Raw genomic sequence first — 19,585 nt, 5'->3', positions numbered from 1 at the left:
AGAAGTGTTTCAAGGTTAGAAAAGATAGTTTTGTTTTACTTTGAATAGTGAATTCAAAGTAAAGGGAAACGATGTTCCCCTTTAACTCTAATATTGCTAAGCTCCTCTCCTCATTTCTAACTTTGTATCTAGTTCTCCTTTTCTTAGGAAAGGAGATCATGAATATTAGTTTATGTTAAATTAGCATAAAAACATATAAATATGTATGCACACATAGTTGTTCCTTCCTTGTAAAATATGTGTTTTAGATCATATTTATATGGTTACTAATAAACTTATTGGATGATGCTTAAAATGTCATTGTGCCTCTTCTTGTTTTTCAAGACTGTTTCATTAAGGATGAGTCAGAGGCATGTGCTGACATCTTTGTTGAAATAGCTGCTTTCTCTGTGTGCTTCTATTATCAACTTGATAAACATTCATCTGTTTATTCAGCATACTATTTTAGGGGTCCTAATATTTGTTTTGTTTTAATTTTATTTTTGAATTTGTACAGAGTAGTATTGATTTGAAATAAAAACTATATCAGGGATGATTTAAAGGAATCTAATTCTTGCCCCTTAACCCTTCATACCATTAATACCTTTCCCCATGTGTAGCCATTTTCATAATTTTCATAACTTTGTTGAGATATATCTGCTACAAAGTTTCCCATCTGAAAGGATATGGTTCAATGGCTTTTAGTATATTCATAGATTAATATAACTGCCACCAATATCTAATTCCAGAAACTTTCATTATCCCATAAAGGAACACCACATCCAATAACAGTGACTCCTTATTAGTATGCAATATTTTGTCTATCTATTTATATGTTAATAAGCGATTGGTTTATTTATACCTTTGAATAACTATGAACAGTCCCATTATAAATATCTGTAAGGTTCTGTCTGGACATCTGTTTTTTTATTTATAATCAGGGTTTATAATCAGGAACTACAATTCCTGAGTCATGTAGAACCCTATAATTAATTTTGAGAATACTTTTTGAGGGTCTCTTTGTGTAGAGTTGGCTGTCCTGGGACTTGCTCTGTAGACCAAGCTTACCTAGAACTCACAGAGATCCACCTGCCTCTGCCTCCAAGTGCTGGGATCAAAGGTATTTATCAAAATCAGATTGTGCTTCATTTGACAAATTTTAGCATGTGTGTGTGTCCTTATGTTTTTAATTTTCATCTGTTAGGAAAAAATGCTAGAATATTACATCCTCTGATTTATGACTTAAGTCTTTTGTTGTTACTTTTTTTATAGCTTAATATGTATAATGTATCCCATGGGAAATAAATGCATAGACAGACATACTTCTTATTCTTTTTTATGACTTCAGAATACTACATGATTGAGTATATTCTTTTTTACTCAACAAGTATTCATTGTTTGACATTTGACTGTACCCAATTTTTATTATTAAAATTATGCTGTACTGACCAACAGTGCATATATACTGTTTTGTATTTGTGGAGATATATCTTTAGAATAGAAACCAAAAAGCACGATTGGTAAACTGTATATTAATATGCATATATGTTAAATAGTTTTGAATCCCCCTCTCTAGAAGCATACTAAACTAATATTGCAATTAGTCAGAGTGCTTGTATCCCATAATCTTGATAGAAAATGGGAACTGAAATTTGCCAATGAATGAGTAGCTCAGTACAAGTTTAACTTGCATTGTATTACTATGGTGAAATTGAGTATTAAATTCCCACACATTTAAGTCTTTCCATTTCTACGATTCATCTAGATGGACCTCTTTTGGCTTCAATGACTTTGAAGACCAGGAATGCTGTAGATGGGAAGATGGAGGCAGATACCCCATCACTTACTACCAACAGGAATATTATCATGAGTCCTAGGGCTCTTGCCACACATTAGATTTTCAGAAAGTCACAGCTAAAATACTGCTTTAAGATCAGCTGATTCAGGTCCTTCTAACTCTATATTAACACACTGAGGGTCAAAGATCACATAATGAATTTCCCCAGAGGTAGACCTAGGAATTGAACCCAGTTGTTTTCCCTAGAGTGATTTCAAATTAATGTGCAAATGATTTCTTTGTTGATTTTTCTATTTTACTAAGATTAAATCAAAGTATATTTTGAAGAGAACATGTCTCTTAATATTCTTTATTAGCCTGTACTGCAGACATCAACAATAAACCAAATTCTATTTTTGTCATCCAGGCATATTATTTATATCAGCATCTTTAATATCTACTTGCCATCGAAGTGTAAAAAAATCTTAGAATGTACAAGCTGGATGACATTTCTGGAAATACCTCATATCTGAGGAATATCTGAGGTCTAGATAGACAGAATGCTCAAGATATACCACAGGGACAGCCAAGAAGGTTCTTAGTCTGAGATCTCACTATCACTAAATGCCTGAATTTTAGGTGTTCAGATTCTCTCTCGATATGGTTCAATATAGCACTGGTGAATTTTGGAAAAGTGTAGATAGACTTCCTTGCTAAACATATATTTAAGATGCATTATATTTTAAGCTTATTTACATATTACTGCTTAAAATACCAGGAGATATCTTGAGAGGGACAAAACAATACAATGAGCTAGCAACAGAACTGAAATAAGCACCCCAAGTTTGATAACTTCTGAAAAGCATGCTTCCGTCTTTGTCTCAATCCAAGTAAATTAACTTTGTTCACAAATATTGAAACTTTTCCATGAAGCATCATAATGGAGCATGTCTTAGTTAGGGTTTCATTGCTATGAAAAGACACCATGACCAAGGCAACTCTTATATTGGGACAACATTTAATTGGGAATGGCTTACAGGTTCAGAGATGCAGTTCATTATCATCAAAGTGGCTATCTTGGCTATCTATGGAACATAGCTTCACTGGGCTCTTAGAAAACACTTCCCAGAAGATTTCATTTCAATGATGGTCTCTTCTTAATCATCACTCATTTCTTAGCTCCAGCTAACCAGCACCAATTGTCTCAGTAGTCCCTTCTATTCTGGACTCTAAAGCCAGAGCCACATGGCCAAAGCTGCTGTTTGCTGGAGCTGGAACATGGTCCCCTTGTTCTATTACATTATCACCAGCTTCCTGTTTTCCAACTCTTTCACTGTCTAAGCTTGGCTGTCCTGGATCTTGCTCTGTAAACTGACCTTTGAACTCAGAAATCTGCATAGTTCTGTCCCCTGAATGCTGAGATCAAAGGTGTGTACCACCATTGCCACAATTCCTCCATTTCTGGATTGTAGTTCATTACAGATTGAAAGGCCAAAAGAAAGCAACAACCAGATAAAAATAATCTCTAGATCTAACTATTCCTTGTTCAATGGCAAATGCATAAATAATAAGTTTATATGGGTAGGATCTTGCCCCACACTCACCACTCCTTTAAATATGTTGATCTTCTTGAACACAGGGTTTAGCTTCATTGCACCTCCTGGTACCCTTTTATTACTTGAACCATACAGATTATTTATCTTTCCTTTCTAAGCTTGCTACACTTCATCAAAATGCTTTTCATGAGACTAAACCACAGCACAGAGTCTAGACCGAGTTGTTTTGAGACATCCTTTGTCCATACAATTAATTTGACTCTCTTCACCTTAGCCTCAGACAGACTCTAGAGACAAGAGAAGAAATCAGCCACATTCTTCACCAAAATATCACACTAACAGTCTCTCTGCCACATACTAAAATTCTTCTCTTCTGAAACTTCTAGAACCAGCTTCTAAAGTTCAAATCACCTTCATCAATAAAGTCTTCCATCAACAAAGTCTTCCATATTAGGATGGCCCATTAAGCCCCACTTAAAGCATTCTACCACTTTCAAAATCCAAAGTCAAAAAATCCACATTCTTCCAAAAAAAAAAAATCATGGTCAGGCTTATCACAGCAATATCCTAGTCCCTGGTACCACCTTCTGTCTTAGTGAACAGATACCATGACCAAGGCAAGTCTTATAAAAGGACAACATTTAATTGGGGCTGGCTTATAGGTTCAGAGGTTCAGTCCATTATCATCAAGGCAGGAAGCATGGCAGCGTCCAGGCAGGCATGGCTCTGGAGGAGCCAAGAGTTCTAAATCTTCATCCAAAGGAAACCAGGAGTAGACTGTTTTCAGGCAGCTATGAGGAAGGTCTCAAAGTCCACCCCCACAGTGACACATTTCTTCCAACAAGGTCACACCTCCCAATAGTGCTACTCCCTGGGCCAAGCATATTCAAACCACCATAGAACACATGAATATATCCTTCTATGTCTCCTGCTATCTACCACAGCAGACCAGGTTGAGCAGAATCCTAGCATCTCTCCTTATATCCATTTCTCTTTCCCTCCCTCTATCAGTCCACTCCTCTTTTTCTCCATCCCTTCTTTGTCTTTCTTTCTCCCCTCTTCCCTCTCCCACTTTACTTCCTTTTCTTCTTTCTTTTGGCAAGGTCTCACTACATAATATTCCAGGCTGTCCTCAAACCTGATAATCATTCTATACTATATTTCTAAAGGCTAGGTAGGCTTTTACACACACACACACACACACACACACACATACACACACAAACACACACACACACAGTGTCTTGCAAAATTTTGCACATCTTAAGAGCTCACTATGTCTTATGCTTTTTCCATGTTCATTTGAATCCATGACACTCCTATTTCATAGTAATCAGCATTGTCATCATAGAGATGAACACATAGAGGCTTAGAGAGGCCAGCTTGCTATTTAGACAGCTAAGTAAGTTGTAGAACTGAAATACAAAACTAGGCTTCTCTGACAGTAAAGTCTATGTCTGGTCCTGGTGCACAGCATACCTACCCTAATGCTACCTTTCAGATAAGACAGTTCTGGGGCCTATTGACTCTAGTTTTCATAAATGGGTTAAGGCAAAATGGACCTTGCTCAGAGAATATTCAAATGGCCCAAGTAAAAGTTGGGGGATAGTGCTCAATGGGTTGAAAGGCAGTTTTTCTTTAATCATATGATATGTGTTGCACCCTCAACAGAGACTCTTTCTGAAAACGCAGTTACTTACTTTACCAAGTGTTTGATTAGAAGTTCCAGCATCTCCCGGTTCTTTTCTGGTAGCTTATATACTAGGGAGTGAATAGCCCCCAGACGGTAATCTAGGTTGTCAGATTCTGGCAAAGAGAAAAAAAGACAGATGGTTTAGCTACCAGGTGACTCGATTAAGGAAACCCTCATATATATGTATGTGTACACACACACACACACACACACACACCACACATCTACCTGAACACAGGGAGATGGAGAAGGGAAAGATAAGAAAAGGGAAGAAGAGAGGAGGAGCAAAGGAGAGAGGGGAAGAGAGAGTAAAACAGATGAAGAGAGGAAAACAGGTAAATAAATAGGCACAGACAGAATAAATGAGAAAAAACAGAAACAAAAGTAAACATGGCAAGGAGAGATTAAAGAGCATAAGAAACAAAACATAGGTTCAAAAGTGGGGGGTGGACAAGACAGTCTCAGAGACAAGGAAGAACTGCAGTCACAGCAAGTTGTCTCTAAAGACCCAAGCAGAGCCTCCAGTAAGAAACCTTTCAGCAACTACCACTATGTGTGAGATACTAAGGCTGCTGTCTTCCAAAGTCAATCCCCTGAATCGCCCAGAAGCACACACCACATGCCTCAAGTTAATCAGTTCTCTTAAAATCATGCCCCCAACATTGGTTATAAAACTTATCTACCTCTGAACACTAGCAAGTAGAAATATTCTCACTTGGCTGTGGGCAAAATCTAAGTTGACTTTGGGAATTTTTCTCTCAAAGCAGTTTTTCTAACTTATTGCAATGAAGTTACTAAGAAACCAGAACTGCACAATTGATCTAGTAACCCAAATACTTACTGGCAGCAGAGACGAGCTCTTTGTGGAGCTTATAAGTCATGACAGGTTCTGAGAGATTCCTGAAATGGATGGAGATCATCACTTTTTTGGAGGAAGGAGTAAAGCCTCACAACTTAGCCTGATAGCACACATTTCAGGGAAGCTTTACCAGGGGAATCCAAGTTTAACAGAAGATCTGCAAAAATATAGGCTGAGGCTCCTAGCAAAAGTCTCCAGTTAGCTGCCCAAAGTGACAGGAAATGAAAACCTGTCCTGTCAATTCTCAAACAGACACACTCTAAACATGAGCATGTGCTTATAGCTGATGAATCTGAAGAATTTCCAAGGCACATTTGTACCTATTCTATTTGATCCTTCCACTGATTCTATGAAGTGAAGTGGGATTGAAACGACATGATGAGTTAAGGGATGGAGTGAAAACCTGGGAAATCACTAACCATAAAAGCAGAAGCTTCTACAACAAAGAAGTAATTTCAGGCAGGAATCCAAATATTAGGCTAGAACAAGGAAGTAGGCTTCAGACATGAAAATGACCTTGGGCTAGGACAGGGAAGTAGGCTCAGATATTTTGGTCACCCTGATAAGCCCTTAGAAACAGTGATTGGAGAAGTGATCATGGGACTTTGTATATTGTCTTGCTTGTTCTTTGTTTATTTGTGTTTATTGTCTTGCGTGTTCCTTGACTATTTGTATCTATTGTATTGCTAGATCCTCAACCTAGAACTGACCTTAATACTAGCACGTAATTAAAATGGTATGAAAGCAAAAAGGAGGAGGAAGGATGGGATAGGGGTTTCTAGGGAGGGAAAAAGGGGAAAGGGGATGACATCTGAAATGTAAATAAATAAAATATCCAATAAAAAAAAAGAATCAGGAAAAAAAAGAGTGAATCATCAAGAAGGATATGATCTCTCTCAAAATATACTAACTTTTATTAGTATGTTTTTAAATTTTATTATAACATAAAATGTTATTAAAATATTATACACTTAAAAAAAAAAAGCAGAAGCACCGGGTGGTGGTGGCGCATGCCTCTTTATTAAACTATCAATATAGTCCAAAGACAGGCCATTGAAAACAGGGTTGGAGGGAGACACCCCAAGACAAATAACATCTTAAAGCATAAATTAAGTTTTAAAAAATGCCACCTATAACCACAAACATACTTGGGGAAGCAGGAACCTCAGTTTCCCAATCTGTAAAAGGAAATATTGCACTGCCTGTGGTACACAAGTGTTGGGATTAAAAAAACATCAATGAAATTGTCAACAGCACACTGCCTAGCACACAGTAACCCCTCCAATAGCATTTCCTTTCCTTTTTATGGAAGATAGAGTAGACATGTTTCTGAAAAGAGCATCCTATTTATATGAAGCTAGAACTACACCAAGACAATGCTATAGTGAAGGTTACTCAACAGCAATGGCATGATTCAACTGTTTGGAATAATGAGAGTTTAAATACATATCGTAATGCTAAAAGATCACAAAACTTGAAAACACTTGGGTCTCAAATACTATAGGGCATAAAGAATGCTAATGACAAACTGAATGGGGCACCATGTGTGCTAGCACACACTTTTAACTCCAGCTGTCCAGAGGCAGAGGCAAGTGGATCTCTGTGAGTTGGAGGCTAGCCTGGTCTACATAGAAAGTTTCAGGCCAGGCTACAAAGTGAGACTCTGCCTCAAAAAGTTAATAGAATGTATATATACAAGTGTATGTATATGAATATAGTATTTGAATGTATAAAACACATGCATATTCAAATATATTTTAAATAGCATATACTTATGCCAATAAAAAGGACATAATCTTATTGGTACTGTATCCACAAATTTTTCCATTAAGTTAATATTTTTCTTACTGCTGTTACTTCATTTCTTTCCAACATCGTATTTTCTTCTATATTTCCATCTATATGGATTAAAACATGACAGTACAGTATAGCCTTCTATATCTGAGCTGTATCTACATGATGATAGTTTTAAAGCATAGTGTATATTTTTAGTAACAAATTTAATCTTGATACTTTTTATATTAAATCCTCATATTAAAAAGTATGTTTTCTAGATCTTAAGCTGATGATAAATGACTATTATTCTAGCATTCAAGAGGCCAAGCTAGGATGGTTATATCAATTTCCAGTCCAGCCTGGGCTACATAGATAGTCCCTGACTCAAAGACAAACAAACGAACAAACAAAAGATATCTTATATACAATTTTAGACAAAAATCCTCTTTAATTTAGCATCTTTTTCCAACTTTCTGAACATGAGACTATGCTCCAATCTCTATCCAGACAAATTTCACCAATGATAAAGAGCAAAATCCCAATTCAAGTAGAGCATACCTGAGGTAGAATTTTAAAGAGCTTGTGATTGTCTTAATGTCCCAGTCACTGTTATTGAAATCGACATCCCCTGGACATTTTGGATCTAAGAGAAAAACAAACAACAACAACAAAAACAGTAAATCTTCCAATAAATTTTATTTGTTACATTCTTTTTAAAATGAAGTATATTAATTAGAAGGTGGCTACTCTAATAAATTGAATTTTCAAGAAACCAAAATTTTGCAAAAAGAAGTCTATTCTTCTTTCAAAAATTCTCTTGTGTTTTGGCCCAGTATGTAAAAAGTTTGGAAATCATCACTTCTAGCTGAACTATGAGAAAAAAAATGCCAAAGGAACTGAACAACTCTGCGGATTACCAAAATTCTGCAATGGCAAAGACAACTGCCATTGCCAAACTGTGAAAACAAACAGCCTGCTCCAGAGCCAGCACTTTCGGCCAGAAGCTCAAGAGTAGAAACTCCATGGAAACCAACACAGAAAAACCTAATCTGTAAATGAAAAAATTGCTAAGACCCAATATTTTTGAGTTTCAGAGGCAAAACTAACTGAGTGCCCAAATCCCATTAAGAAACCCCATGAGTTTGGGCACTCCCTTAATTTTACATTAAGAATGCTATCAGTTTTCCAGAGTAGAAGTCTTAAAAGGAAAAAAAAAACTAGAATTGATGATTTTAGTAAAGGTGGAAGAAAAGTAGCCATGTGCCTAGACCTTTGAGGTCTTAACAGAAACTCTTTTACCATGCTTTACAACTGTTTTACCACAATCTGAATGAACTGAGTAGTTAAAAAAACATATTCAACTCCACACCCAGTCTGTCTCCCTAAAAGGGGACATCAAAAATAAACTGAGAGGCACTGGGAAAGGTCACACACCAGTGGATCATGCACTAGAAGACAAAGAATCACAAGGGATATGGAACACTTCCCCATCCCACAACACCTGACCACCACATCAATCAGCCTTCTGCATACTAACAGTACTCATTCTGATGAAAAGAATGGGACAATTCACTAAGCTTCCATGGGAATCCAAAGATAGAGAAAAATCAAAACCACAAACTTAACCTGAGCCAAACATAAAGTTTCATTTTCAAAGTACATGCACCACCATTATTTTTATCCATTACATCATATCTAGCTTATAAAAAGTGAGAAAACACTGTTTAAGGATGCAGAAGAAACGTGAGAACCACACTTTGATATGGATATTTTGAAATATAAGCTCACAATTTGAAACAGCTATGATTAATATTAAAGGCTATAATACACAAAAGTGGACAACGTAAAAGAAGAGATGGATAAAGTAGAAGATAGATACAAAATCCACGGAAGCATAAAAACAAATGCTAAAAATCAAAGCACTATAATGGGAAGGCAGAACAGCTTTAAGAACCGAACAAGGTGAGAGAAACATCAGTGAGTCTGAAGAAACCCCAATGGGTATTTCTAAACTGGAAATACAAACAAAAACATATCGAAGAAGGGACAACAGAAAATAAAGCTATGAAAGGTATCATGTACATGTGATAAGAATTAACATGACAAAATGAAAGATAAAAGAAAAGATGAAAACGAGATTTTTGGATGTAGCTGAGTAGCAGAGTATTTTTATTTTATGTGTGAGGCCCTGAGTTCAGCTCCCAGTGCTGGGGGCAGGAGGGGGACGAGGGGGCATGGTGACAAATGGGAAAGAAAACAAAAGAGAGAAGAACAGACAAAAAAAGAACTGAACCAAGAATTTCCAAACGCTAATGATAAATGCCAAACCACAAATACAGGAAGGAATCATCGGAAAAGACACACACTCACACAGAGGTGGCCGGGGTAGGGAGGGGAAGAAAAGAGACTGCTGAGAATGAGTGAGGTACCCAGCTCCAATCACTTGAAGTACAATCCAACCCTTACATCAAGGTGCCTGTTGCTAAATGACAATGAGTTAGGATATGGATTTCTAGTATTTTTATTCATTTATTTTTATTAGATACTTTATTTATACTTTATTTATTTACATTTGAAATGCTATACCCTTTCCCAGTTTCCCTCCAGAAAGCCCCTATCCCATCCCCCTTCCCCTTGCTTTTATGAGAGTGTTCCCCCAGCCACCCAGCCACTCCCTTCTCCTCGCCCTGGCATTCCCCTACACTGGGGAGCCTTCACAGGACCAATAGCCTCTCCTCCCATTGATGCCCGACAAGGTCATCGTCGGCTACATATGCAACTGGAGCCATGGGTCCCTCCATGTGTACTCTTTGGTTGGTGGTTTAGTCCCTGGGAACTCTTGGGGGGGGTCATGTTGGTTGATATTGCTGTTATATGGGGTTGTAAACCCCTTCAACTCCTTCAGTCCTTCCCCTAACTCCCTCATTGGGGTCCCTGTGCTCAGTGCTCGTGCTCAGTCCGATGGTTGGCTGAGAGCATCCACCTCTGTATTGGTCAGGCTCTGGCACAGCCTCTCAGGAGACAGCTATATCAGGCTCCTGTCAGCAAGCACTTCTTGGCAGTGACAATATCTATATACATATAACCTACAAAAATTAAATCAAGCCGGGCAGTGGTGGCACATACCTTTAATCCCAGCACTTGGGAAGCAGAGGCAGGCAGATTTCTGAGTTCGAGGCCAGCCTCGTCTACAGAGTTCCAGGACAGCCAGGGTTACACAGAGAAAACCCTGTCTCAAAACAACAACAAAAAAATAAATCAAATTTCCAACAAAACAAATGTCAACATATCAAGGCCCTACAAAAGAATCCAGTTGGCTACTAGCTATCTCTAGGGACTTGATTTATAGATTCAAGAAGAGATCACCTAGAAAACAAGTAGGTCATAACAAATCTCTACCCAGATGTCAATTTTATCTTACCTCAATTATAATGGAAAAGGTCACAACTGACAGCAAAAGATGGAGATGATGTTGGGGAAAGGGAAATCTCATTCAGTATGGAGGGATTGCAAAGTGGTCCAGCCACTCTGGAAATCAGTGTACAGAATCCTCCAAAAGCTAAACATATACCCAGCATATGACTCAGCTATAACACCCCTCAGCATATTGCCAAAGGACCCAACACCGTACTCCACAGATACTTCTTCAGCCATGCTCATTGTTGCTCTATTCACAACCACTAGGAAAGCATAACAATCTACATGTCTTTAAACTAACAAATGGGTGGTAAAAACATGGTACATATATACCATGGATACTATTCAACTATAAAGAAAAAGGAAATTTGCAGGTAAAGGGATAGAACTAGAAAAGATCATATTGAGTGGTATAATCCAACCCAGAAAGACAACCATCACATATTCTCCCTCATCTGAGCTTTCTAGCTCTAAATCTTTAGATGTGAGAACATAATCTGGAGTAATTGCAGAAACTAGGAAAGGTTTTAAAAAACCTGTTATGGGGGAGCAGTAGAAAGGGGAATAACAAGGTACAAGTAAGTGATAGGAAGATGAAAGCAAGGTCTTTAATTAGGAAAGAGGAAAGATATAAATATGGAAAGAGCAAGGAGGGGAACAAAATAGTAAGAGTATCAGAAAAAGTCATAAAGAATCATACCAGATATATATATATATCGCATATAAAAAATTCTGTATATATACAGTTTAAATAAAAAGATATTCATACCTGGGATGACATTGCTTTCCTAAGAGCCATAGACCACTCAATAAAAATCCTAACAGTAGGAATGAGAAGCCCTCTTTTGAGTTGTCCATGAAACTCTCAAAACATTGGAGGCTATTGCTACAGTACTTGGTCACCACCCAAAGGTAGGAGGTCAGACCCCATCGATAAAGGCACCATGTACATCATACACAAGACCCAGAGGTCCTGAACTGGATATGACCTGAAAGCCTCTTCCCCAAATATGCTTTCATGATACAAGAAGACAACATGCAACCTTCCAAAGAAAGGAAGCAACCAATAGTACAACCTAGGTATTATGTCTATGAACTACAACATATCCAGCATGTCAGGATATGTCTAAGGATGCAATAGAAGCAAGGATGCCTTGGCAGTAACCAATAGCTCTCTAAAATTTAAGACCTGTTCAACAAGAGGGAAATCATGTCTGATACCAGAAACCTGGTCAACTGCCCATGGCTAATAAAGCCATGGATTTTGGAAGAGAACCTACAACCACCACTTTATTAGATCAGCATAATCCCTAATTACAGTCTAAATATCTGGCCCTATACCTGTGGATACGTGTTGTCAGTAGCCCTCCCCTCATCAAGGAAATTTCTCTTTGCAACAGACAGAGACCATTGCAAAAAAATATAATCCATCAAAATTCAGAGTTGTGGAACCTACTCCCAACTGATATCTACAACTCCTGCACCTAAGGCTCGGTGATCAGTTTGTGAGAGGGAGTGAAACAATTGTAAGAGCCAAAAATTTCATCTCCTTGAAATGCCAAGGCAGTCTCAACAACATAGATAGCTAAATAACACTCCAACAAGGAGACACAATAGATATGTTAAGGGAGGAGGGAAAGCTCATAAGGCCTTGACTCCTAGACAAAGAACTACTAAGAGATGCTGAAAGTGAGAAGAGAACAGCAACTGCTTTCCAATACCAAAAGATCAGCCCTGAAAACATGCATACATGTAACATTGTATGGACTAAGAAGGTTGGATCTACATTGTGTGTGTGGTGTGTGTGTGTTTGTAAATATGTACATATGTATGCTAACAATAATTTAGTAAGAGGTCATTAATTTGAAAGAGAACAAGGGGGTAAATGAGAGGATTGTAGCAGGAAAGGAAGGTGGATAATGGTGTAATTATAATCTCCATATTTTATGTTTGGTTCTACCCTAAGTCTCTTAGCCAGCCACCTTCCAGATCCTGGCCATCTACGCAATGTTGGGCATGGGTTCCCTCTCGTGGCTTCAGCCTCAAGTTAATCAGTTATTGGTTAGCTATTCCTACAAGCTCTGAACTACCATTGCCCCAAAACATTTTGCAGGCAGGACAGGTTGTGGGTTGTAGGTTTTGTGCCTGGGTTGGTGTCCCAGGCCCACCACTGATAGCCTAGCCTGACTACAGAAGATACAGAAGATCACCGGTTCAGGCCCCATACCTTCCATTACTATGAGTACTGGTTAGTTTTTATTGTCAACTTGATATATATAATGAAAATATATATATATATATTACAAGTAAGTGCTCAAATGGAAATGGCACAATTTTCAAAACTCTAGATAAGTTTGTCACTGCTTTTAATATCCATTCTCTTTTTTTTTTAACTTTTGTGGTTTTTTTGTTATATAAAATTTAAATGGCTTAGTTTTCCCAAAATTTTGGGTGGGTATTCTCTGTGTTCTCTTATCTTTTGAAGAGTCACACTGAACAAACTTTCTGGGTAAGTTTACAGAGTTCATTTACAGGTAAATTCTGGAATTAAATCTGGAAAGTTCTCTTTTACTGAGGAGATCTGTGGTCATCACAAAAATTCTGGAACTATCAACTCTACTTCAATAAACAAGATTTTATTTGGTTTTGTCTTTTTTTTCTAGCCGGAGGTGCATTATGGCACCCTGGCTGCCCTGGAACTTTCAATGCAGACCAGGCTGACCTCAAACTCAGAGATATCCCTGCATCTGACTCCCAGGTGCTGAGATTAAAGGTGTACATCACTATGTCCAGCTAAAAACAAGATATTTCAATATTCTTTGAAGTCATACCTTATCTCCCACATATAACCTAATTGCAAGGAGGGCAAATGAACCAACTCTGGCCATCAATAGAAACCTTTAAAATTATATGCTAAATATTTATGGTAATGTCTATGGTAGAATAGGAAGTATCTTAGAAGGATGCTCTAGAACAAGGATTTCAACCATGGTCAGTGATAAAGGTAGATAACGGAATATGCTTAGGGTGTGAGGGATCATAAAAACATAGCAAATAACAACAAAATAAAAGTTAAATTTCTTCAACTAAGGAAAATATTAACAAAAGCCTATCAAGAGATGAGAGAGAGCACGGCTCAGTGAGGATGCAGTCATGAGCAGAAAGAGTAAAAGATGAGCCACCGCCAGGGTCACACTGAGAGTATCTGAAAAGAAAATGCTGGCAAGAGAATTACCTTTTATCTTTAGACATTGGAAAGTAATCAATAATTTCTAGGTATAAAATTGGACAGTATGAGAACATGGCCCTGGACAAAGTTACAATATGACACAACTGCTTAGTATTAATTCATTTTATGAACATTTCAGTGTATTACAAGGTTTTGTCTTGGAGACAGGCAACATGTTAATAGAGCTTCATGACCAATCTTGATAAAAGTCTTAGTAAATCAGAATCTGATTATCTCCCCATGCAACATATTACATGTTCTATCACAACCAAGACTAAAGGAACTGAGTGTATCTCAAGTAACTCTGCTAAGAGATTTCTGGAAGCTTGTACCTTCTTTATTCTGTATTCTACTACACATGCATTTCCAATTTGCTAATTTTAGGCTGTCTTTTGACCACAATAAGTTATAGCCATGAGCAAGTCTTGCCAGTTTCTCTATTTACCAAACCTGGCAGTAGATTTTGTGATCTTCAAGGCATATGAGAGACATATTTTTGGACTTGGTGAGGAAGACATACAATTTTCTTTCTAAACTTTGGGAAATTCAACTAACTAGGCATGTTATAGCATAGGTAATGGTGACTCAGTGTAATGTATTAAATTCAACACTAAAATGACAAAGATAGAGGAATTAAATATGAAGAAAGTTTACAGCAGACACACAGACATTTCAGTTATTAAAAGGAACTACAAGTTAGCATTTAAGTGTTTGGAATTATGAAAAAATAAAATGGAATCATTGGGAAATCAAAATTCAAATTATAATTAAAGGAAAAAGAAAATGGTAGAACTCCAAGTTAATTAAACACAAACTCAGAATTCTGAAGGTTTCACTCTCTCACTGTGTTATCTAAACTGCATTAAGACTAGTCTGACATACCCCTAGAAACCACAATAAAATTGTGTCCACTGAAAAAAATAATGTCATTATTGATACATTTATTCAGCACATATTAGGTAGGTTTTTTTGTTCCAAGGACTGTTTTAAGGAGCTAAGAATATATAGTAAATAAAATAAAATACCTACTCTCTCAAGGTTCAATATATGAACCATTCTATAACTCATAACTAAGTGGGTTCAAGGTCAACAGGAAAGCATGAAAGCATTGGTCTTGGCACAAGACACACAACGAAAGGAGAACATCACATTTATTAGAAAGGCACAAGGATTTCCAGGGTTTCTAACATAATGTTGAGATAGCCAGCAGCAAATCTGAGAACATCCTTCCATGATGAATAGAAGTGGTCAATTGGATTATGAAATAATTATATCTAATCAGAACAAGCTGAGTCTGTATATGAGTCTATGAATCCACAAGAAGAATAAAAAACTTAATATAAGTATGATAGAAAACAAGGTCATAAAGAAGTAACTGTAATGTGTATATATTGTCAAGAGGTTATGCAATGATCTTACAAAAGGAAGTAAGTACATAAAAGTTGATGAAAACCAGCTTACATCTTGGATAGAATCCAGATCACTCATCCTGAACTGCTATTGTATTAATAGCCTCCAGATACATGTGGAATAGATTCCAACCTGTTGACATAAAGACACTTCATTTTCTACCACAGAGAATACTTGCTTCCATAAATAGCAAGGTGGCAAAGATGACATCTGGGTCAGATTCAATCTACAGACACATTTTGTCTGACTTATGATGGGTGTCTTATTAACCTGTAAAACATTTCAAACATGAGAAGGAAACTTTAAAAAAAAACCATGTGCTAATCATATCTTCATAACCAATTTCTCCCAGATCATTGTATAAAAAAGTAAAATACTATAATTAAATTGATACAGTCTAGGCACCAAATCCTTTCGACTCAGAGACAATCACTACCAATAATTAATAGGAATTCAGTATTTACCATTCCTGTGATACACTACACATACATCCAGAGATCTCTGAGCAACTTGTCTAAATGAGCTCCAATGCTTCTGACTTAAGCAACGCCCCTCAGTAAAGTAATCCAAAAACCCATTCTCTTCACTCTTGCTAATAAAGAATAAAGAGTTGGGGCTATGACTGGAGCTTTAATAAAGAGGAAGATTTTAAAGAAGATTGCCACAAGATACTCTATTGAAAGGGGGACAGGGAACTCATTGACTCAAAATGCCCGTGATGGAAGATAAGGACTTGTAATGAGATTTAGGACATTAATACAGAACAAGAAAACTGGAATTCTGTTATTTGCAGGGATATGGGTGGAACTTTAGAACATGTTAAGTGGAATAAGTAACAGTTAAACATGTTTTCTCTTATGTGTGTGGAGAAAGGAGAAATGAGAAGGCAGTGGGGAGAAACAAATAATATGTTTCCTCTCATATTCAGAAAAAAATAAATATGCAAAAAAATCTATTTGACAGGAAGAACAGTGGGAGGGACAAAGAGAAAAAAAAGAAGCAGTAAGGGGGAATAAAATGATATGTATGCATGAAAATGTCCTAATGGAACTCATTATTTGGTATGCCAACTGTATTAGTATGCTTTTTACTTGTGTGATAAAACACCCTGACCAAAAGGAACTTAAGGGGGAAAGGGTTTATTTGACTTGCATTTTCAGGCAACAGTTCATCACTGAGGACATGAACTGAATGAAGTAAGTGTGGAAGCAGAAACAATAGAGGAATGCTGCTTACTAACTTGCTCACTCTACCTAATGCTTAGGTACCTTTCTTATACAGCCTAGTCCCACCTGCTTAGGAATCGGGCCTGCCACAGTGGGCTGGACCCTACAAAGAGAGTAGCAATCAAGAAAATACCCCACAGACATGCCTCCAGACCAGTCTTATCTAGGCTCTGCCTCAGTTGAGTTTCACCAGTTTGTGTCAAGTTGACAATAAAAACCAACCAGTAAATAAGAGACACAAAATGTTAATGATACCCAATACAGATGAGAAAGGAAGAATTAGCCACTTATTTGTATACCATCCCACATCTGGTCTGTTCTCTTTGTCCACAGTGTCTATAACTGTGTTTAGGATACTAGTTATTGGGCCCCATTTGATTTGAGCAGAAAGGATATTGAATTTTTACTTTAGTTTTTAGCTTATCAGGTTGTTATGTTTCCCAGTGCTGCCAATAGAAATCAAATGATTACAAAACTTAACCATTTAGGCCCTATTTGCCCCTGCTTAGCCTACTTAAAGGCCTAGTCCAAGGCTTTTTCCAGCAAGTAAGAGATTCATCAGTAATAATCCACATGAAAGAAGGAAAATGAGCCCTGAGGGGTAGCAGAAAAAAAATAGAACCAGGCAACCTTGGGAGGTAGAAGGTTGGGGGGACCCTCCAGAATGCACCAGAGACCTGGGAGGTGAGAGACTCTCAGGACTCAAAAGGAGGGACCTTATATGAAATGCCTGACAGTGTGGAGAGGGATCTTATAGAGCCCACCTCCAATAGGAAGATAGGGCATCAAGTGAGGGATGGGGTTGCCACCCTACAGTCAAAACTCTGACCCATAATTGTTCCTGTCTGAAAGAACTACAGGAATAGAAATGGAGAGGAGCCTGAGGAAAAGAAGGTCCAGCAACAGGCCCAAAGTGGTATCTAGCTCAAGAGGAGGTCCCAAGGCCTGACACTATTACTGAGGCCATGGAATACTCACAAAAGGGGACCTATCATGACCACACTCCATAATACCCAGCAGGCAGCTGAAAGAGTCAGATGCAGATATTTGCACCCAACCAATGGACAGAAGCTGTGGACCCCTGTGGTTGAATTAGGGAAAGTCTGGAAGAAACTGAGGAGGAGGGCAGCCCTGTAAGAGGACCAGTAGTCTCAAATAACCTGGACCCCTGAGATCTCTCAAACACTGAACCATCAACCAGGCAGCATATACCAGCTGAGATGAGGCTCCCAACAGCAGAGGATTGCCTGGTCTGGGTTCAGTCAGAGAAGATGCATCTAACCCACAAGAGACTGGAGGGCCCAAGAAGTTTAGAGGTCTGGTTGAAGGGGTGGGGGAGAGAGACATCCTCATGGAGACACGAGGTAGGGAGGAGGTATGGGATGTGCAACAGTCAAAGGGTGGACCGGGAGGGGGGAATAAAATCCAGAGTATTAAATAAATAAATAAATAAATAAATAAATGACAAAAAAAAGAAGGAAATGAAAATTAAATGGCTTTGGCTACCTGATGAAATGAACAGAAAGAGGTAAATTCATTTAGATTTGTGTTATATAAAATAGATATTACAAAACCATTTGTTATAAGACGCACCTTATTCTTTTTTGCTTGATTATTTGATTAGTTGTTTTCTGAGGCCAGATTTCTCTGTGTAACAGTCCTGGCTGTCCTGAGACTGTCTTTGTTGACCAGGCTAGCCTTGAACTCAGAGATCTTCCTGCCTTTGCCTCCTGAGTACTGGCATTAAAGGTGTGCACTATCACCATCTAGGTCAGGAGCACCTTATTCTTAAGAATTTACTTAGCTAAGATAAAACTCTCAAAAGAATACACAGTATTAGATAATATACAGAATTGTAAAGCTAATATCCACTGTACACAGTAGGAATAATGTTTAGGTCACCTGATACTTTCTATAGGCTTCCTGTATTTCTTTTAAAATCTAAAAAAAATAGGAATACACTACAGCTTATATAATAATCATATCTAAATGAATGCAATCATAAATTCAATTTTTAATATTTCTAAAAGTGATTTGAATATTTTTATAGAGGGAAATTTATAATGAAACTATGAAACATCTCAAACACTAAGTACAATGAGGCCCTGTGGCTACTTGGCACATTCCTCAAATTCAGGAATACTATTGTGAAGAATAACAAACAGAGCTATAGTTGAGAACTGTAATCTAAAGGCTCTGCCAAAATCACTTCAGCAAATAATTCCTCACACCTGCAGCTTCAGACTTAAAATTCATACAATTTCAATAATTGGTTCAGCAAAAAAAAATAACTTACATATATTAACCTTTCCAAATCCCTTGTAAATAGTGAAAATAACTATCATTATATTTTGAGTGGCAGGCTTTAATGAACAAGGTTCAATCCAATTTATGAGATGTTTGCCAAAGTTTTAACCAGTGTGCATTAAATTAACAATCAGGTACATTGTTCACAGTAGTATGAAGCCATTAACCTGAGGGTTCAGATTTTTCTACCAATATGATTTTTCTTATGATTTTAGTCTTTCATATATATCCTACCTCTTAACTTTATCATGAAAAATGCAAACATGGAGAATAATGGAGAGAAAATATACTAATGGCTAATAAGCAAATCAAAAGATGATCAAAATCATGGACACATTCCCATACACAACAGCTTC

At 37.4% G+C, this 19,585-nt stretch overlaps 1 protein-coding gene across 1 annotated transcript in view; it reads right to left on the bottom strand.

The window, feature by feature from the left end:
- Window positions 1-19,585, bottom strand: part of Ophn1 (oligophrenin 1) — a 309,606-nt gene that overhangs the window by 50,865 nt on the left and 239,156 nt on the right. The window contains exons 16-18 of the mRNA XM_028770048.1: window positions 8,199-8,283; window positions 5,847-5,905; window positions 5,013-5,118 (exon numbers count right to left, since the gene is read on the bottom strand). Coding sequence (XP_028625881.1) covers window positions 5,013-5,118; window positions 5,847-5,905; window positions 8,199-8,283 — 250 coding nt within the window. The remainder of the gene's footprint in view (window positions 1-5,012; window positions 5,119-5,846; window positions 5,906-8,198; window positions 8,284-19,585) is intronic.

This window comes from Grammomys surdaster, unplaced genomic scaffold (assembly GCF_004785775.1).
Source record: "Grammomys surdaster isolate TR1022 unplaced genomic scaffold, NIH_TR_1.0 197, whole genome shotgun sequence".
Lineage (NCBI taxonomy): Eukaryota > Metazoa > Chordata > Mammalia > Rodentia > Muridae > Grammomys > Grammomys surdaster.
Note: the sequence above shows the minus strand (reverse complement) of the source record. Positions and strands in the feature narration are given on the sequence as shown.